General features: G+C 47.4%; 7 protein-coding genes across 7 annotated transcripts; 3 read left to right on the top strand and 4 right to left on the bottom strand.

Annotated features, from left to right (window-relative positions):
* Positions 1-3,328: 3,328 nt before the first annotated feature.
* On the top strand, positions 3,329-3,757 carry ONS95_003476 (uncharacterized protein; the record flags this gene model as incomplete). The annotated part of the gene is made up of 1 exon (XM_058496788.1): positions 3,329-3,757. The coding sequence occupies one exon, from the start codon at positions 3,329-3,331 to the stop codon at positions 3,755-3,757; it is 429 nt and encodes a 142-aa protein (XP_058354040.1).
* Positions 3,758-4,477: 720 nt separating this feature from the next.
* Positions 4,478-6,297, bottom strand: ONS95_003477 (uncharacterized protein). The gene is made up of 2 exons (XM_058496789.1): positions 5,644-6,297; positions 4,478-5,566 (listed from the first exon to the last, which is right to left on the bottom strand). Exons 1-2 carry the CDS (start codon positions 6,031-6,033, stop codon positions 4,841-4,843), a joined length of 1,116 nt encoding a protein of 371 aa, XP_058354041.1. The 5' UTR covers positions 6,034-6,297; the 3' UTR covers positions 4,478-4,840.
* A 635-nt stretch (positions 6,298-6,932) lies between these two features.
* ONS95_003478 (uncharacterized protein) lies at positions 6,933-8,207 on the bottom strand (the record flags this gene model as incomplete). Its single annotated transcript, XM_058496790.1, has 1 exon — positions 6,933-8,207. One exon carries the CDS (start codon positions 8,205-8,207, stop codon positions 6,933-6,935), a length of 1,275 nt encoding a protein of 424 aa, XP_058354042.1.
* Positions 8,208-9,008: 801 nt separating this feature from the next.
* Positions 9,009-10,583, bottom strand: ONS95_003479 (uncharacterized protein; the record flags this gene model as incomplete). Its single annotated transcript, XM_058496791.1, has 5 exons — positions 9,009-9,209; positions 9,263-10,071; positions 10,118-10,219; positions 10,267-10,377; positions 10,430-10,583. 5 exons carry the CDS (start codon positions 10,581-10,583, stop codon positions 9,009-9,011), a joined length of 1,377 nt encoding a protein of 458 aa, XP_058354043.1.
* A 265-nt stretch (positions 10,584-10,848) lies between these two features.
* ONS95_003480 (uncharacterized protein) lies at positions 10,849-12,547 on the top strand. The gene is made up of 2 exons (XM_058496792.1): positions 10,849-12,219; positions 12,289-12,547. The coding sequence occupies exon 1, from the start codon at positions 10,964-10,966 to the stop codon at positions 11,927-11,929; it is 966 nt and encodes a 321-aa protein (XP_058354044.1). The 5' UTR covers positions 10,849-10,963; the 3' UTR covers positions 11,930-12,219; positions 12,289-12,547.
* Positions 12,548-12,552: 5 nt separating this feature from the next.
* Positions 12,553-13,668, bottom strand: ONS95_003481 (uncharacterized protein). Its single transcript, XM_058496793.1, has 4 exons — positions 13,395-13,668; positions 13,330-13,342; positions 12,817-13,278; positions 12,553-12,758 (listed from the first exon to the last, which is right to left on the bottom strand). The coding sequence occupies exons 1-4, from the start codon at positions 13,437-13,439 to the stop codon at positions 12,577-12,579; spliced, it is 702 nt and encodes a 233-aa protein (XP_058354045.1). The 5' UTR covers positions 13,440-13,668; the 3' UTR covers positions 12,553-12,576.
* Positions 13,669-13,880: 212 nt separating this feature from the next.
* Positions 13,881-20,179, top strand: ONS95_003482 (uncharacterized protein). Its single transcript, XM_058496794.1, has 3 exons — positions 13,881-14,478; positions 14,529-16,498; positions 16,565-20,179. The coding sequence occupies exons 1-3, from the start codon at positions 14,256-14,258 to the stop codon at positions 18,755-18,757; spliced, it is 4,386 nt and encodes a 1,461-aa protein (XP_058354046.1). The 5' UTR covers positions 13,881-14,255; the 3' UTR covers positions 18,758-20,179.
* The last annotated feature ends 743 nt before the right edge of the window (positions 20,180-20,922 follow it).

Consider the following 20,922-nt stretch of genomic DNA (forward strand, 5'->3'; position numbering starts at 1 on the left):
CGACCTTCCATGACTGCCATGGCCGTGGTGGTGATGAGAGTGATGCGAGTGTCTTGATACAGGGCGAGGAGCGACGTAGACTTCCTCGACGTACGAGCGGCGGTGGTGTTTCTTTGGTGAGGAGAAGAGACACATTTTGATTTGTTTATTGAGTGGTGATAAATTGTTCGCGATGGATAGGTCGCGGGAGAGATTTGATTTTTACGAGTTCGAATAGATTTCGTACAGTGGGTTGGAGAACAGATGTGGTGTGGGTGGATAGATATACCAAGATACTTGCTTTGAAGACCCTTAATTGAGAAAGACAAAAAGCTGAAGATATGACTCAACACTCAAGAACCTAACAAAGGGACAAACAAGGCATACTTATGTATTTCTGTGCCCCTCTCAAGCCTCAACTCACTCACTCACTCACTCGGTCTGACAACTCTGACAAGGCTCCCCTCCCTCGCCCCTCCCCCTCCAATGACATATGCCCCAGCCAGCCAAGAATAACATCAGCCCCAGCCCCCAGCAAATGCCCTTTCATATCAGCCCCCCATCAGCACACTACCCCAGTCGGGCCACCTCCCTCTCGGTCTGGGATGTCACTGACCCATGACAACGGCAAAACTCTCCCTCTCCCTTCAAAGGATTCTAGAAAAGGCCAGTCAATCGGAACTATTCGTGGCTGAGCAGAGCCTCAACGCCCTGTCCACTCTCTCACCGAAATTAGTGCGCACTGTAACTCCCAAGCGTTAAAAACTAAACCCGTAATGTTGATTTTGGGTGCCTAAATTCGTCCAGCTGACCTTACTACAAACGACCTTACCTAAGGTACGGAAGTACAAACTAAACTCCCCCTCGGTGTGCTAAGTGCTCGTGTCTAAAAGAGCACTAAAAGTACCCGTCAAAAGCAAGCACGGAAATATTCCAGAAAAAAATCAAGAATAGCAGTTGCCCCTCCCCTCCTTTCTTTACCTTGTCTTGTGTTCTCTAACTAGGTACTGCCGAATACACACACGCCCCACCCCCGGGGCAGTGTACAAAAATGGACATTCACAAAGGAGATCAAGATGGAATGGTTGGAAAGTGCTGGGCTCGGGATCAGGCTTTTTCACAGGGTGCGGAGCGCTGCAGACTTTCTCGCTCGGCACCGATGAGCCGACGTCAGCCTGCAGAGGGATCCCTGCTGCTTGTACTGTACAACGGGTGGGTGGGGCCTCTCTCCCTAGGGGTCTGCCCTGAAATTCAATTCGGCTTTGATAACAAACACCACGTGCACTTCTGTCAAAGCCTTTTTGCCGTACGAATAGAGAATTTCTCTTTGTTGCTTTATATTTGGAAGCTAAGGGTCAATATTGATCGTGGGTGGAAATACATGCACGATGCATTTCGGCAATTCACTGGTTCGATTGTCGAGCCCAGTTTTTGTGTAGATGCTTTACTTAGCATGGCTTTGATCGAAACGAAGGGCAACTTTTCTTGATTGTTTGTTTGTGTCTGGATTTAGCATTCCGCGAGGCGAAAGGATTGATTATTCTTAGATCTCCTTTCTTGCAAGGGCCAGCACAGACGGGGGTGGGGAGGTAGTACTGCAGCCTTGTCACAACGCTAAATTTGTACTTGTTCGTGTCGAATTCGATTGAAAGTCTAGTCACCCATGCCTTGTCAATCTCTATTTCGTATTTCAGTGATTGTTCTCCATATTAACTTGGCGCAGGCACGCAGTTGCGCTTTGCCCTCGAGGACGTGGCTGGTCTATATTCATGACCGGTGAAGGGAAGTGAGAATTTTGAACAATACAAGTCTTCAAGTACTGAAACCTACTCAAACATCCACAGATTAGGAACAAGAGGCATTCCTTTCCATTGAGATGTATCCGTTATAAAACAGTCAATAGTAGCATTAGAGTAAAAGGTTAAACCTCAGTAACTATCCAACTTTAAAGCTTTGTGGACATGAATTGCATCCGATGCGGCTTAAAACCCTCCTGCGAAAGCTTTGTTTGAAAACGAGCAAGGCTTTGCAACACCTCTAATCCATCAATTATAGAAGTCTTAATCGCCTCCCCTTCAAACTTTCTTGCCTTTACAGAATTTCCAGCCACACTTTATCTCTCTCGAACCCAATATCTCAGCCGCCTCCCTCTGTGGAGTGTAGCTCCCCACCATTTCCTCCAACACCGCAGCCTCAATGAGCAACCCCCTCCCTATCACAACCTCTTCTCCCATCTTGAACTTATCACCATCCTGCTGCCTACCCCTCATAATATCAACCATCCCCCTTCGCAACATTCTTTGCCCCAGCTTCGATACTGAAGACTTGATCTTACAGAGTCATCTTCTCCGATGTCGCTTAGGCAATTTTTATGTATTGGTATGGTTTTGTGACATGTCAATGGTAGCTGTGAGCTCTACTTTCGAGATATGGCTGGTGTGATAGTGGTTGCAGCCGATGGTGACGGAGGGATGTCTTTTATGGAGAGACTGGGCTTTTGGCCAGCTCGTGGGTAAGGGAGCCTGATTTTATTCCCAGCCAAGCAGTCAGGCCAAATTCAATTTTGTGCTATATTAGAGTTTTAAAAGCTCCTCGTCTTCAACTTTGGTACATGTGGACTAGTCTCAGCTCCACCGCCCTCAGCACCTCTCGCCTCGCTACTAATGGTTCCCTTGGCGCTACTGCAGATGAGAGACTTATTCCACGCCTGGCGAGATCTCAAATGTTGTGATTTACTGCATTTCGCAGCAAGTGAGTAATAATGAGTTATAGCTTAGGAATGTAATGAGGTACGAGAAAATTATTGGAATTTTCAAGGCTCGCAGTACCCAGATCTATATGCTAAGCGCGGTTTGGACAGCCCCCTATTTGTTCTCGCTTAACGTTCAACCAAACAAAACAGCATTCAAATGGTAGGCCTTATCCTCAAGAGTAATACCTAGTGCGCTGTCCATCGTGAAATCAAAATTCAAGGACTCTGAGTCTTTTAGATTCAGTATTGTTCACAGTAAACATGGTTTTCGTGATGGGAAAGGCTTAAACAAATCACACGTGACAAAGCTGGCCGCGAAAGTCGCGAGTGGATGGTTTCCTGGGGTGAATAGCTAGCTATTAATCATAGAGGACTGAAAGCTGTTCAAGGAGTGAGTGACTCACAGAATAAAATGTCTGGATTGGTTCACGCTTGAGCTTGAGCGTATTCACCATCCAGATTAGAAATTAGTCCCTAGTTCTGCGTTCCAATGAAATCCAAACCTTGAACTCATGGTTCGAGATGAGAACTCTCGAGTTGTTTACTTCCACATCTATCGAGATCGGCGCCATCTCTATTTGATGAATCAAAATCACAATGAATAACAAACAACAGCCGTCGACGATAGCCTCTAAACCCGATCCTAAAACTCCACCCAGATCGAACCAAACAACAGCCACGAAAAACTCCAACACTACCAAATCTGGCATCAGCTACCAGAACCAGTCCTTCTCAGTCACCACGGGCATCACCGACGCCAATAACGACAACTTATCCGCACCTTTCAAAGCCTCCGAAACATCCTTCTACATCGGGACCACCACCAACATCGATCGCTACACTACCGGCGCAGTTTACAGCTACAAGAAAGACACTTTCTCCACACCGACGACTCGGGATCCTTTTCTTGACCAGGACGACTTCAAAATGGGTATACTGTGTCATCTTTGTAATGTGCGATATCCGTATGTGGAGTCGTTGAATAATCATTTGAAGAGATCGCATGGTGTTAGGGAGTATGTCTGATTTTTCTTTTTGGTGAGCTGGTGGGATTGGGAGGTGAGGAGATGGGAATATGAGTGAGAATGAGGACCTCAAGTATGGGAAGACAAGTTGGAATTGTGGAGAACAAGGGGCTCGGGCTAAACTCATTTTTTAATTTTGGAAAATAAAGTTAAGGAACTCATTGCAAAGCAGAGGAGATGGGTGTCAAATAAAAATATGTTTGTGTAGGTTAGGAATGATTACCTTGCAGTAATTCATGTCTGATTCCTAAGTCATATCCACGATTAGTGTTTATTTTATAGTAGTACAATCTCACAGACAGGACTTAGTTGATCTAATCGGCAGGAGATACATCTGTACAATAAATCCTTTTTTTGTCTCACTGGCAAGTACAGAACTGCAGACTCTTCACTCCTTCACGAGCCTCGCTCTTAGAAATGAATAGCCTGAGCTAACTGCTTCAAACAAATGAGGTGAGCAGTAGCTATAGTATTGGATCTGGATAGGATTAGAAGAGAACACGTTGGTTATAATTCATCTCCTCGTCACTAGACCGAATAGCGAAGATGTTGAAAACTTATGTGTTGAAGTGCAATCTGAGGAGCAGTCTGTCACGTAAAGATTAGGAAGGCGCAGCTTTGACAATACCTAGGAATCATGAATGATTTTCCTATTCTGGTGTCCTGTGTGGGTTTAGTAAGCTTGCTACTCTTGCTCAGGCGCCAATCACCCTCGACCCACCCTCGGCTCAGTCCACTCGCCTGCGGAACCTGCGATACTGAAAACCCCCAAACGAGTTCGCAAAGAGTCCAGAATGGACACTTCCAAAAAAGAATACTTAGTGTTTTGCCTACGGTGTAAGTTGGATCAACATGGAAGCCTTTGAGGAGAGTACTTTTCTTTACTCTCTAAACTCCTGCTCCTCCGCACTTGTCTTGGTTGAATACCTCCTTTCTTCAATCTCATGATTTGATCGACTTCGTAGATCTTTCTGCTGGCTATGACAAAGTAGGAATTATACGTATGGCACATATCAAAGGGGCTATGACCGCAGGAACCTGTGATTTGCTACAGACCGAGCTTACATGAATGTGTTTCACCACCTCATTTTCCATCCAAGAACGTCGATATCCTCTCATCTATCCACTTCGAATCAACTGGGTTCTTTCCACCTCCAGCCATATGTCCCCAGATCGTCGGAATCGGATCAAAAATCCCATTCTTCAAAAATGTACTCTCGTTCTCCCCATCCTCCCACGGAAAATACTGATCCGTCTTACTCGGCATAACTAGCACCTTCGCAGTAACTCCCTCCAACGCCTCCTTATAGTTCCCATTCCCAGCGATAACCCCCACATCGCCCGCTTGCCACATCCTCGCCATGACTATTAAGTCCTCAGGATCCCAATTCTCGGAAGATCCTTTCCCTATCGGCGGATGTAACCATTCTTGCAAACTCTCCGCGCCAAATTTCCTCCAAAGCTCTTGTCTAAACCACTCGGCACTCGGCACCCACGCTGCATAAGCTCTGTCGAATGCTCGCAGCCCTTTGACGGGGTTAACGCCGTTTTGTTTGTAGCGGCCTTGATCGTAGTCGGAGCTAGCTATCAGAGCAGAGACTGGGCCTTCGAGGAAGGCGTAGTTATGACCTGAGGTTTTCGCGCTGCCGCAGATGACGACGGCGTGTTTGAGGAAAGGGGAAGGACCGGCGCCGTGCATTACAGCCCAGTAATAGGCTTGTTGGGCGCCCATTGAGAAGCCTACTACTGCTTCGAGGCTTTTGATGCGAAGGTGTCGGGTGAGGAGGATGTATTGGGAATTAATACAGTCCTGTATTCACAATTCAAACCAGCACGTATTATTCGAGGCCGATGCATAAGTAAAATAAATAAAGTGTCATTACTTACCTGGTACCGCAGAGAGTAGTCCGTGGGAAATTCATCATCATTAGAAGGACTGGAACTCTCCCCGTTCCCAAGCATAGCAACAACGATGACATTGTAAACTCTTAAAGCCCCAGACGTGAAATTGAGAGTTTCATTAATACGTCCCGCGAAGCAGGTAGGTATAAGAACTGTTCCCTTAATAGAAGTGGGATTAAATAAACGGTAGGCGACTTTGATATCCTTCGTAATTCCGCCTGCAAACTTGAAATTTGGAATTGAAAAGTACTCGATGCTAGCAGTATCGTGAGACATTGTAAGACAAGGTTTGGTTATTGCGGCTTGTGGCTTGCCTCGAGCCAAAGAGAAATGAGACGCAAGACAAGTTCGGAAAGTTCGAGTTGAAAATTGCATGAAGATGAACACTTCGTAGATTTAGGCAACTTTCTCAATGAGAGGTGGGTCTCGTAGCGACTAATAACCGCCTGCGGACCCCCCTCTCGCTTCGCGGGATTATCCCGTACGGCTTTTTTGGTCTAGCGCAGCCTGTATCATCGCCAGAAGGACGTTGATTCTTGCCTTCTAAGCGAATAGACCGAAAGTTAGAGATGCTGCCTTAGACATTTTTTCGGGTAGACTTTTGCGTGTATTCATCACAGCAAATTCCTTCTGGTTGCAGTACGGAATACCATTTGCGGTGAACTTGTTATCAGTTGGGCATGAGCACGGCAGAAGTGGTGCCCCGTGATTCGACTCGGACTCTCCACGTTCTGGCTGAGACTCGTGGGCGGCGTTAGCAGGCGAAACCCCACGCTGCATGGAACTACTTTCAGCGTCTTTTGCCTGATCATATCCCACCTCCCGCTCTGTCTTCTGGATTCTCAACATCAGCAAGAGCTGACTGATTGTGCCTGAGGCATTAAGTCCTACCTGCACCGTGACTTATCCTCCTTCCATCCCCTTGCCCTTCTTCGCCTGCGACAACTCATCTGTCTTATTTCAGCGACTTGAGATAAGCTCTATCGCTCTATCCCTCAAACAATTTCCCTTATGGATACTGTGGGTCATATTAGCGGTCCTTCTGCCGCTGCTGCTTGAATAAGGCTACAAAAATGTAAGTATTTACAGCACTATCCAGATTCGTAGCCAGAATAAACCTATATTGATTGGTGTGCTATTGAATTGGTACCCTACTACTCGACTACACCGAAAGAGATCTTACATGTGCAAGGTGAAGATACATAGAAGGATGAGGACTTCATACTTCCAACGTGAATGCTGAAAGCCAGAATGAGACAGATTTCAGTCTTTTTCTACCGCGTCCAGAGCAGTTTGAGGTAGCCAAATAACTGCAATAGTAAGTGGATGACAAACCACCTCCAGCCAGTGGCGTGTGCGACTGCGATAGTGAAATGCGAATTTCTCAATAAGGTGCGAGCACGTGGCAGACTGCATCTGTCATAGGCTGTCACGGCCTCGTCCATAGACCTATGCATGCAAAGGCACTCGGCAAGGTCGTAGCCGTCCAAAAGGGCCATATTCGCCCCACTGCCAGCAAAAGGAGTGACAGCATGATTGCTGTCGCCGATAAATACGACACCACGGGGTATTTTATTGGCTGTTCCATGGGCAAATGGTTTCTTGTCTTTTGAGTTAAAGACCCTGACCGTAGTGGCGTCGCTGTTCTCTATAAGGATACGGAAAGGCTTCCCGAAGGCCATTCCTCGTTCTTGAGCTTCGCGAAGGATATGTGCACCCAGCTTGCGTGATATTGGAGATCTCGGTAGGTCTCCAGGCTCTTTCGCCATGTAGCTCAGGCTCCAATGTATCGTCGTTTCATCTACTGGACAGGTGAATAGCGCGAGCGCATTACCACTAGCAACGATGCCCCAATCTCTATTCAAAGGGTAGGGAGGTGGTCCAGAGAAGCGGGAGACGACTGAGATATTGATTGGTCCAGCAAAGCTCAGCTTGTCATTCGGCCTGAGCCATGTTCGTATTCTGCTGTTCGCACCGTCGGCAACGACTAAAAAATCGCACACGTCTTCCTTGCCGCTGTCCAATTTCAGATGCAGCCTCCCGTCTTCACTACTTGAAACTTCACTACACGCAGAACCCCAACTGATCTTGCCATACTCGTTTGCAACTCTGAGAAGTATGTGACGCATTTTCAACCTTCCAATGCGGAAGTCGGCGTTGAGGGGATTTGCGCGGACTCCATCACGAAGGCTGACAAGCCGAACCCAATCGAGGGACCTGACGGTGATGTAGCCTCGTGTATGACCTCGAGCGTATCCTGGTCGGGTGATGCCACTCTTCAGCGACGTCTCGAGGAGCCTCATTTTCCGCAGAGCGTGCGCTCCAGCAGAGGATCCACTGCCACGTATCCTGACAGAGTAGCGCTCCTGAGATTCGCTAGGCATCTCTTCCTCGCGCTCGTAGTGTACCACCTCAGGAAACTCCCCCAACCCTTCTGTCCAGATTCGGCGAAGTGAGACGACAAAACTTAGGCCGGCTATGCCTGCTCCTACAACGATAATCCTTTTTCCGGCGAGCGGCGACGGAAGCGACAACGCTGATGAGTTCATATTTGTATCTGGTGCTCAAAATTGGAATTGCGTCTGATGTGTTAGACTTCTCCAATACTCGTGTGCTATTGAGCCGCAACTAATACTAACCTGGCAACAGTGAGGATGGATAAGGATCAATTGACTGCGTTTGAGACTTGACGGCTCATGCGCAAGATGGGGTGCTTTCCCGAGTCTTTGCAGGTCAGATCCTAAACTTGGGCGTTACTCTGCTAATAGCTCGACGCATGTTATGACAATCAGCTACGACATGCTAATGCTGTAGATGAGGCTCTTCGAATAGACCCGACGTCATCACTACTGCATTGAGGCGCTGATGCAGCCCATCCAACAACAGCAATGGTCAGAAGATACATGGCATCGGTGATGCAAGTCCATTTTCGCAATGTGAGCAACAGACAGCATCGGAGCACAGACAGCCTATTGGAAGCAGCCACGAAGCGACTGAGGCTCTGGAATGTAAAAAACAGCCAGCGGACGCCCGACTGATGAGACGCCCGACTGATAAGATGCCAGGAAGGCGATGCAGCTGCCGTGGGGTAAAATGCTTGTTTCGCCCCATCTGGCCCGGTCTGCATGCGACCAAGCACGCCACCCTTTTCTTGTGGAACCCCCACTTCCGGTTACCTATCTATCCTACAGTAATGATTCATTTCAAGAAATCGTTACGATCAAGAAATCGTTACGAAGGCTGTGACATCTAAGGGCAGATAAGCTTTGTCATGAAAATGCGGGGTGAACGCACAATATCATCAACATTAATTTACGAATAATAGGGTGCGATAATACACAAAACAGTGCTCAAGTTTCAGATGCAAGATCCCCCTCAATAGATACTGATTTCTGCCGCAAACTCCCTTCGCTCATAAGAGGTCCACTGAGGATCTTTGCAATGCTCAGAAGATATCGATCATCATACCTGCGGGATATGAGAGACACGCCGACGGGCATGCCGTTAGGTCCAGTGAAAGCTGGCACATGGATAACTGGCATATGCGCTGCCTAGATAGAGCTGGTCAGCTTACGGCAATATTAAAAATTCCGAAACTTCTCACCGTCCACACTGAGTTGAAAACGGGACTACCCATATCACCTAGTCCCAAGGGTGCTTCATCCGTTGCGCTGGGAGTTATCAGAGCAGAATACTGTGAGGCAATCTTATCGAAGACAAGGCGTAGGGCTGCAAAGTAGTCAAAGGCTTGCCGTACTTCCTCACGGGGGAATTTAGGGGCGTCCTCGACGAATGCACGAACATCAGGGTCTAGCTTTGTCTTCGTAGTGTCCATGAGATAGTCCTTGTAGAATGACACGCCCCCATCGGTGACAAAGATTACTTCGAACATCCTGTTCAGAGCTGTGGCATCGTTGAACTCGTCCGGAAATTCGACATCCACGACCGTGACACAGTGATTGCGGAGAATCTCTGCAGCATTCTCCATCGCTGCAATGGTGCCGGGTCCTGCAGATGGCCAAAACGGCGACTTCACGAGGCCAACTTTATGCTCTTTCAGTGGCATTTCCTTCATTGCTTTCTCCTCCGTGACACTGAGCACGTCCGTAATGAGTTTGAGATCTTCCATACTACGAGCAAAGTATCCAATGGTATCGAACTCATGGGAGGCGACCTTGATGCCTCCGCCAGATATTGTGTCAAAGGTTGGCTTCATAGCGTAGATGCCCGTGTAAGAAGCTGGACGAATAACGCTACCACCTGTCTGTGTCCCAAAGCTGAGCGGTACTTGAAAATCAGCCACTGCAGCTGCAGATCCAGCCGAAGACCCGCCTGGCGTTCGATTTGGGTCGTGCGGGTTGGTGGTATCAGGACCTGAATTCAACACTGTGAATTCTGTTGTAGTTGTCTTGCCTATAACAACTTATAGCGAATTCTATCGCAAAGCCAATGAACATACCGACTATTAGGGCTCCAGCTCTCCGGACTATCTCGACAATTGAGGCATCGGCATTTGGCTTATTGCCCTTGTATAACGGAGAACCATATTCTGTTGGCATGTCTTGATTCGAGTGAGCAAAATGCGTCCACCTGAAAAGTTATGCTCACCTTTGGTGTCCATGATGTCCTTGATGGCGATGGCTACTCCGTGGAGTCGACCTCTCTGATCGTGTGGAACTTGGTCGAGAGCACGAGCCTGGCTCAAGACGAGGTCCGAATCTGACATGAGATTAGGCCACTTTGCTTCATATTGGGATCGAAGATGGTCTACCAAAGTACTGCCATGCTTTAACTACGCTGTTTCTCGAATCGATACGATTCAATAGTGCATTCGCATAATCTTCGACAGTGAGCAGGTCCCTTTTGATCAAGCTCAAAACCTCAGTAGCAGTTAGCGACCACAATTTTGTTGGCACAAGCATCATTGCTAGTCATGAATGGGTTCCGATGAAAAAGGTCGTGTGTCCAAGCTGTTGGCCTGGGCGTTAACAGATGGTTATTATACAAGGAGAATAACAACGCTCAATAGAGGGACGTCCACTTTCAATTGAAAAGCAAACGCTAAATGGTAGGGAGAACCTAGAAACAGACAGCGAAATAGAAGTGAGGGGTGTCTTGGCATCAGCACGGCAGCCTCAGGTTGTGTACTGCATGCCGTTCTCGCTGTGCACAGATATGCATGCACAGCCAACAAGGGTCGAATGTGGTAATGAATTAAATAGGTGCAAACGAAAGCAAGGTCCCATCTTATCCATTACCAAACCATATTTCGTACTCTCTATTCTTTGCCAGTCTGTCAGCGACCATGAGTTACTCTAACCTTGATATTATCAAAATCGCCGATGCATTTCCGTACGGCTCTCCTGCCGACAGGCTCGAGACACTCAACTATTACTTTCACTTCCGTACCGCTTCACATCCAGGTGTCACGCTGGGGTACATGCTTCCCTGGGTAGCTCTGACCTTTGCTGAGTTGCCAGACTGGTCTTTGAACCTGGAGAGCAGCCCAAGAAGCCTCACACTAATTGGTGGTCATAACGAACCTACACGAACGGCCATTATGCAGAAGACTACGTTAAAGATGCGGGCGGCTGGTCAGTTCAAAGCGCTTGAAAAGTGGCGAGATGAGTTATTCCCGGTATACGGCCCAGGCAAGGAGTTACTCTTCAGCGTCGAACGCAGCGCCAGCCCCCTCTTTGGAATCGTCAATTATGGCATTAACATGACGGCATTTCGTTGGAACACTGACAAAGATCCTGAAGGCGTGATGGAGGTTTGGGTGCCACGACGGTCCAGCACAAGGTCAAAATTCCCGGGCATGCTCGACAGTTCAGTTGGAGGAGCATTGGCCACTAACGAGACACCATGGACCTGCCTCGTCCGGGAAAGCAAGGAGGAAGCATCACTAGAAGAGAAGATCGTCAGAAATGCCAAAGCCATGGGCTCTTTGACGTACTTCTACCTTTCGAGCGAGGGATCTGGATGCGAGACCGGCTTAGCCCAACCCGACTGCACGTATGTATTTGATTTGGACTTGACTGGCTCGGCACCAGATGCCCTGGTTCCAAATGATGGTTCGGTAGCGGTCTTTGAGCTATTAACGGTGTCGGATATCAAGCGGGCCTTATCTCATAAAGAGTTCAAACCAAACAGCGCCCTCGTCATGCTAGACTTTCTTATCCGTCATGGGGAACTCAAGGAAAAAGATGAGCCGGATTATGAAGAGATTTCTTCGAGAATGCATAGAAATTTGGAATTTCCGTTACGTTAGCTGTTGGGATACAGAAGTATTTTGTGCAAATTTGCTTGCTACGCTCCGCGGTCGGTTCTCTTGGAAAGGCGTTTTCTGGTGTATCGTATTCACTGGTAGTCTTCTCTATGACCAATTGGAAGTTATGTTTTCTCAAGGCAGTAGAAGTTCTTCAGAAGCGTTCCAACTTTACATCCAATCAGATTTTGTATATCACTGTGGTTGAGCAAGCATTTCGTTTGTCCTACCTCTTTGATCTGCCCTTGACGCCACTATGATCTTGGAGAGCAATGGAAATAGTCATTTTCAAGGTGAACAAGCTGGATTACTTTCTGAAATTGTTCCAGGCGTGGCATTTGCATAGCTAATTCATTGTGCAGTACCACCACATCTACCACAGCTTGCTTTGCGTGTTTAGTAGGGGCAGTGATCACGGTTATATGTTTGGCTACCAAGAGGTGAATGCGCATTTCTACTTGTTGAGATGACTAGTAAGGAAATCGTACTCAACTACTGCATCATTCGGGGTGAAAGATACTGGCATGAAAAGAGAAATCCACAAGAATAAAGGCACCACGGGGATAACTTTCTATCCTGAATTTTACTGATCAGCATGCGATAAAATGGCTCTGAATAGATGTAAAGGTTAGAGTTGTGTTCTATATCATTTACTGAAAGCTATCTGTCTTATGTTCATTATAGAATTCAGGGAAGAGTTTCCTCAACTCTGACAAGTGCGTAATCCTATGTTTGCAAACGTAGCCTTCAGGTGGTTGAATGTTTTCTTCCAGTAAATGCACCGTGGTCCAGCCTAACTTTTCCGCTTCTAAACAGCTTTGGGCTGAATCATCTGGAGGTGCACTATAAGTATCTCCTCGCGATCAAGAAGGGGACGGCACAATACGAACCAACAAAGTAACATGATTTCATATCTTCCACACAAGCTTCCTTCATCGCTCTCTTGAACATCTCCAAATGGGGCTTGGACCGAATGGGGCTGGCTTCATAGTCACAATAAGTGAGACCTTCGAACTGATCCTCAATCTCAAGTAACCGAACCACCCGTTTACCGTGGTTGACATAGGCATTGGTGAGTAACCACAATTTCACCTTGCTTTTGTCGATATCTTGAAGCATCTTGCGGAGCTCAGGATCGGGCTCTAGGAGATCCTCTAGTGGTAAAGCGTCATCAACGTGGCTGTTGAAATGAAGAGGACTAATTGAATGGTTCTGTGCGAGACCCTCCACAATCAAGCTATATTCATTGTGATATTTGGTATGGAGCTTTAAGGCGGCTTCTTGGTCAAGTGAAAGAGTGTTCTTGATGTACTCGGTGACGAGCCCCGTAGTGACTTCGCGGACTTTTCTGTCTTGGGTATTATTCAGAAACCGTTCTTTGCCACGGAGCATTGCAAACCGACTGCTTGAATATAACTTTATATTGAGTTAGCGTCTGCTTAAACAAGTATCCAAGGATAGTACTAACACAATTGTCAATATCAAAGAAAAAGACGGGTCTTAGATCCGACATAGAGACAGCAGCTCAATCGAAAGAGGGATAAATTATGTGAGAGCTAAGACAAGGCGACACAAGCATCTGAACACTGCTTAGTGGTTGAACGATGCAATGGGAAAATGCGGCCAAATGACACATGTGACAAGGACTGGTGTTAACAATTGAGGTGAAAACTGGGCCGATAGCCATAAAATACGTTATGTGAAGGCTATGAGATATATGATACAGCCTTTCTTGGCTGGGGTAAGGGTGGGGTGGGGCTGCGTTGGGTGTGATAACAAATGAAGTAAAAATGAGTGGAGAGTCATAAATTACGTTATGTAAGGGGCTTGGGGTGGGGGTCGGGTGTGGGTGAATTGGGTGAGCTGGATGCCAAATCAATAGGCTGACTAGGTCGACCCATTGGTAGACTTGTTGGTATGTTTCAGAATTGGGAAGAATGTGCATACGAGCCGCGTTGCATGAGGCTGCGCCCTACTCACCTACCTCCCGTATGCGGTGTTTACTTATTCGATGGCTGGCATCCTGTTCAATGTGTGGCACACTATTCAAAGCGCGGCATTCTATTCGATATGTGGCACCCTTTTGAATCTTTGGTTGCTATTGCGCAGAGTCAAACAAGAAGTACTCGACACATTGACGCCCTGCCATCTTGCTCTGAATCTGTCTTCTCTGTTTTCAGCACTTCTCCTGGCGTTCAAAGCCTTTAATTGTTTCTTTACTTATCTACTTTGATGAACTAAGTTACCCATGTCATCACGATGAGGCTGCTCCAGAAGGACGCTCTTGGACGTTTCGTTAGCCATGAATGGCTAACAAACTTTCCTGAATATGTTGCTCTTTCGCACACCTGGCTTAGTGATAAGGATGAGATCAAATACGAGGACATTGTCAACGGAACCGCAGACCAGAAGTTTGCCAGCTACAAAAAGGTCGAATTCTGCGCTAAGCAAGCTGCTATGGATGGCTACAAATACTTCTGGATCGATACGTGCTGCATTGACAAAACGTCAAGTGCCGAAGTGCAGGAGGCAATTACAGCCATGTTCCGATGGTATCATGACGCTGGCAGATGCTACGCATATCTTGCTGATGTCTTTGTAGCTAAGGAGGATGCAGAGCAGCTAAGCTTGTCACGGCCATGGGAAGGAGCCTTTCGCCGAAGCAAATGGTTCACTCGAGGCTGGACTTTACAAGAACTTTTGGCTCCTGCGATTGTTGAGTTCTACTCTGCCGAGGGCATACTTCTAGGCGACAAACTATCTCTGAAGCACATTATCCACGAAATCACTGGTATACCTGTTCAAGCGCTGGAAGGGGACGACTTGTCGAAGTTTAGTGTTTCCGAACGGCTTTCCTGGGCCAAGCAAAGGCACACGACGCGTGTTGAGGACCAAGCCTACTGTTTACTTGGCATCTTCGAAATATATATGCCGCTCATATACGGCGAGAATGGGCACGCAACTATCCGGCTACAGCAAGAGATCGAGAAAAAATACTCGGAGCTTGATAAGTGGGACCAACTACTTGAAAGCCTACCTGTTGCTCCTCAAGCAGCTTTCAACTCGCTAGACAATCAGCATGGGCCGACATGTCTTACAAATACTAGAGTTGAGCTGCTCCAAGATCTCCTGGAATGGGCAGATGGGACGGACGACAAATGTATTTACTGGCTCAATGGCATTGCGGGCACGGGAAAGTCCACTGTAGCGCGTACAATTGCCAGAGCATTCCACGAAAAAGATATCCTAGGTGGCAGCTTCTTCTTCTCAAAGGGAGGAGGCGATGTCAGTCGTGTCAATTTGCTTTTCACAACTCTCGCTTGTCAGCTGGCGAGTCGAGTCCCGTCTGCCAAACGCCATATCTGTGAAGCTATCATGGCGAATAAAGACATCGCGGAACACTCTCTTCGAGACCAGTGGGACCAGTTGATCATCAATCCTCTTGGAAAAGCTGAAGGCCTCGAAATCAACAATATCATTATCGTGCTTGATGCGTTGGACGAAGTGGACAATGAACGAGATATTCGCATTATTCTTAGGCTTATGTCCACCGCGAGGGTACTACGACATCTTCGCCTGCGTGTCTTCGTTACGAGTCGACCCGAGATACCAATCCGATACGGCTTTTCGCAGATCCCGGAGGCGGAGAGGCAAGTGTTCTTCCTTCACGATATCTTGCCCACATTGGTCGATCGCGATCTCAATTTGTTTTTCCAGCAGAATCTTGCTGCGATTGGAGAGGAACGAGGTTTGGCTATGGACTGGCCAGGCTCCAGAACTATTGCACGCCTCGTAGAGATCTCACACGGTCTCTTCATTTGGGCTTCTACTGCCTGTCGCTATATTCGTGAAGGCAAGCGTTTTGCCGTGAAACGGCTCGAGACCCTCATCAAAGGTCGCCATTCAGGTGCGGGCCCTGAGAAGCAACTTGACGCAATTTATACCACTGTGTTAGAAGATTTGATTCAAAAGGATTTTGAAGAAGAAGAGAAGCAGATTGTGCGTGGGACAATAAAAGAGGTGGTCGGAGGCATCATCACTCTATTCTCACCCCTTTCTGCAGCCTCTCTCGCAAACTTGCTCGACCGAGAAGTCGACGAGATCGACGAGACGTTGGCAGACTTACATACAATCTTCAACATCCCGAATGAAAGAGTTCGTCCGATCCGCTTGCATCATCCAACGTTTCGCGACTTCCTTGTTGATCAGAACCGTTGCAAGAATTTAGATTTCTGGGTTGACGAGAAGATGGCGCATAATGCCCTAGCAGATAATTGCATTCGAATCATGCGCAAGATGCTCAAACGGGACATTTGTGACCTCAAATCTCCCGGGACTCTGGCGGTGACCGTGGACCAGTCCTGTATAGAGCAGTGCATTCCTGCGGAACTTCAGTATGCATGTCTCCACTGGGCTCAGCATTATCGACAAAGCGGAGTACTTCTAGGAGAGGACGACACGCCATACTCTTTTCTGAAGGAACACTATCTTCATTGGCTTGAAGTAATGAATCTCATTGGCAAGAGCTCAGAGGTAGCTGCAATTATCCGCATGTATCAAGCTCTCCTCGTAGTATGTACTTGTACCCAAGGCATCTCTTCAAGTGACAGTTCTCGATGTATTAACGCTTGACTTCAGGACAAAGACAATGCGAGACAGCTATCATTCTTGAAGAATGCACGAACGTTGTTCTTCTCTTTTCAATCAGTCATGGAGCGGACGCCGTTACAGATCTATTGCGCAGCGCTTGTCTTCCTTCGCCCCTCGAATGAGTTGAAGCACCACTTTTGGAATGAGCTACATCCATGGTTGAAGCAAGTGCGGATTGTTGACGCTATTGCTCCAGAAGCAAAGGACGAGTACATGTTCGTGAATGACTTAGCCTTTAGTCCTGACGGAAAGCAGATTGCGTCAGCATCCATTGGTCCAGTAGTACGAGTATGGGATGTCGAGTCAAAGACTGCTCTATTCGTGTATGATGGTCAAAAAGACAAGACAGGTACAGTGGCGATCTCACCGAATGGGAAGATGATTGCATCGGGCTCTGACGATGCCTCTGTGATGGTTTGGAACACAGAAACACGAGCTATACTGTTCAATCTAGAAGGCCACACTAGATGGGTGAACACGGTCGTCTATTCTCCGAATGGACAAATCATCGCATCAGGATCGATGGATGAAACAATCCGCCTGTGGAACGCTTCCAGCGGGGCGGAGCTCAGAATTCTCCAAGGAAATTTGTCTTGTATCAACGCTATTGCGTTCTCCCCAGATGGCAAGTCTCTTGCATCTGCCACCTTTGACTGGCTGGTACGCATTTGGGATCTTTCCAGGAGCGACGTTCAGCTCATACTTGATGGGCATTCGGGTCCGGTGAACACCGTTAGGTTCTCCCCAGATGGCAATCAGGTGGTATCCGGATCGGATGACATGACCGTCAAAGTATGGAATCTTACTTCAGGAACGGAGTCGATCACTCTGAAGGGACATCTTAAGAAGGTCTCGGCTGTTACATTCTCACCAGATGCTCGCCGGATAGTTTCCGGGTCGGAAGACAAGACCGTACGGGTGTGGGACGTTAGCCAAAGAACTCTCCTGAGCACCCTCGAACATAACAGTGGCATAAACGCAGTTTGCTATTCGCCAAACGGGCATTTACTTGTAGCAGGCGCTTATAATGACGAACTCCGCCTCTGGGACGCAGGGACTGGAGAGTCGAAGGGCAAACTAGCAGATTTTGTTCCTCAACAACTTGGATCTAGCGCGGTCGAGAAAGATGCTGAGCTTGTGCCCAATTCTCTTGACGCTACAAGAGACTATGGCAAGGCACATGGAAGTGCGGTGCTCTGTCTAACTTTATCATCAGACCAACTGCTTGTGGCGTCAGGGTCACAAGACTCTGACATTAAGGTGTGGACCAAGGCCGGTATGGAGCAAGCAAAACTAGTTGGGCATTCAGGGCGTATCACGCGGTTGAGCTTTCACCCCAACGGCCATATGCTTGCCTCCGCTTCTGTAGATTCAACCGTAAGCTTGTGGAATGTTTCGACTGGTGTCATGCTACATAGCCTCAGAGGTCATACCGACGGAGTTCAGGATATACAATTCTCATCGGACGGTAATCTGCTTGCATCATGCTCAGCGGATAAGACAATCAGGCTGTGGGACACACTTTCAGGCGCAGCAATGGATCCACTTGAGGGCCATGCAGACACTGTTACACGCATCGTTTTCTCGCCGGATGGCTGCCTCCTTGCATCCTGCTCAGCAGACACTACCGTTCGATTGTGGGATGTGAAGACCGCAGCCTCGCCATCAAGGGGCCATGAAGATAGCATCAATATCGTGACCTTCACGGCAGAAGGCGATCTAGTTGCCTCCAGTTCAATTGACACAATTGTCAGGCGCTGGTCTATGGATGACACGGCGGGTGGCACCATCGGAGAGTACGAAGTCAATTCGGTGGCCTTCTCGCCAGATGGAAAACTGCAAGTATCGAATGGTACGGTAAGATTGTGGGAATGCGAAATGAAGGTTGAGCGAGCCGAAGTCGATATTCCTGTGAGTCTCCATGATGTAGGCTTCTCTGCTGGCCTCTATGCCGAGACCGATCATGGTACTCTGCTCGTGAGCCCTCCTGTTTCGGGTATCTTTTCACTTTCGCTGGATGAAGGATGTACAAGCTCCGTTACCGAAGACTGGGTTATGAAGGAGAAAGAGAACGCGCTTTGGCTACCAGAAGAGTATCGGGCAACCAGCGTGGCCACGTGTGGAAGCTTCACAGTCTTGGGCCATCCATCAGGCAGTATCTCCTTCATTTCATTTCATTGATATCATCTCGTTCTACACATATGATACTCTCAATAGTACGGAATGGGACAAGTTTGGTTGAAGCTGGAATCTCTATTAGCTGAAAGAGCATGGATCCGGAGTCGCGTTAATCAAGACTCTCTTGCGGCTTCACTGAGTGCAGAAAACTTGAAAGAACAAATTGGAGTTATCCAATACTCTCCTGCCCTGCCTAAAATTTAGCGAGCTATACGGAAGCCTCTTCTGAACGTGTGAGACTACAGGAGGTTAAAGTCCTAGGGAGCCTTGTAAGGGCTACCTAGTACATTTAAGGGAACATGCTCTCCATGAAATCCAAGTAGATGCTAGCAAACTCGTCCTCATGCTTCAATTTTTCATTTCACGGTAAGCGCCTTGCTTTCCTAGCGGTTGGCGTCCGCTAGAATCCTTTTCAAGATGATGTTGTACCTGTTGCGTGCAAGCTTTCTGCCCCAAAGTCTGGAAGATGTGCAGAGACATTCGTCTGAGGTGTGTTCTATTTAGGCGCCAAGTTCCAACACAATCATCCAGTTGGCCATTTACGGGTCACACAGGAATCAGGGGTCTGTTCAGCGGCCTCCGGCGGTCTTTTGTGTTTGAATCGAAGTAACCAAACCTACTCATTCATTAATCTTCGGCGAGGACTCACAATGCTGATAGAGGACCTACTTAAACACTTTGATTCATGACTTCGGATGGGAATAATGGCAACTCAAGCTGATCTCTCAGAGGGTGCAGGATCATGTATAAAAGAGCATCGGCAACGCTCCCTCTTTGTGTTTTCAAGTTGCCCCAAAAATAATCAAGAAAGTAACGAACATCTGAAGAACCACCTTCCAAGAAAATTACCAAGATAGATATCTTACAGGGATACATACAGTGCCTCTTTCAGGTAACGAATAATATCTTAGTGGCCTGCGTATTCAGCATTCCCGTTAGACCACCTCAGGCGGAAATTCCAGCTTCAAGACCTCGAGACAACCACTCATGGCAAACACACCTCAACACATCTCATTGGACCAAGGCCAATATCCCGGCCAAGGAATAATCAATGTCGGAACCTCGAGACAACCACCCGTGGCAAACACACCTCGATACATCTCATTGGACCAAGGCAAATATCCCGGCCAAGGAATAATCTACTTCCCCCAGCAGCCACAGGAAGCTGTACCTGCCCCACGCTTTTATATCGGCAACCGCGTGCACCCTAATTACATGGTGGCAACAAATACAAATCCAAACTCAACCTGGTATGACCAGGGTGCGAGATTGGCGGGCTTCCCATGCTGTGGTAGTCGGTGGATTACCGCCCAGCAGTACTCCACTCACTTGAGAGCTGCTCATGGTATAAAGCACTACTTCGGGTAGTTTAGGACTGGTGGAGCTGGACTAGTAGACATATTACAATATATGGCGTTGAAATCACTTGTCTGTGCTGAATGTGAATCTTATGTAATAATCAATGCTCAGCAATTCTGGTTAACATGGCTTGAAATAATTATTATGCGACAGAGAACCTGATATTCAATAATTATTGACAAAATTTGACGAGCGCACAGAATATCCCCGACAATAGAAGGGGACAACAGCTGCTGACTAGGCCCAGCCGTTTGTGTTGACTTGCGGACTCCATAAACGAGCACTTTTCCACGATAGCCCAGGATTCACAACCCTCATACATCAAAGGCACAAATGTCTTATTCAGGTTCTCAGATATGAAAATAGTCGTGGTTCTAGCTGGAAAGGACGATGCTTGTCTATAAATAGTACCAACAAATATCCTTTCATCCCATTTTTATACCTCTCCAAAATAGCAACACTGAACCTCCTCGAAATTCACGTCTATTATTCTTTCACAAGCGCATGGATAACGTGGCTTAACTCAGCTGAAGATTTCAGAGTAGAGAATCGTATCTGTGCCTTTGCTCCTGAAATGGTAACGTCACTGGTGGTGCGCGTGATCCGCCTCCACGGCAGACCGACCAACATGCAGATTCCAGCAACCAGACTTCGAGACCTATGATTCTATACATGTAATATTACACGCCCTAGAGTAATAGTGGCTAGGCTGGCTGTAAACAATAGTTGTTCTTTTAACGGATTCTACTTATCGATTATTGGCTATTTATAAAATTTAGCGAGGTATTGTTGCCTTTATTGCCAGCCTC

Source organism: Cadophora gregata, assembly GCF_030347475.1.
Source record: "Cadophora gregata isolate MNR1 chromosome Unknown scaffold_12, whole genome shotgun sequence".
NCBI lineage: Eukaryota > Fungi > Ascomycota > Leotiomycetes > Helotiales > Ploettnerulaceae > Cadophora > Cadophora gregata.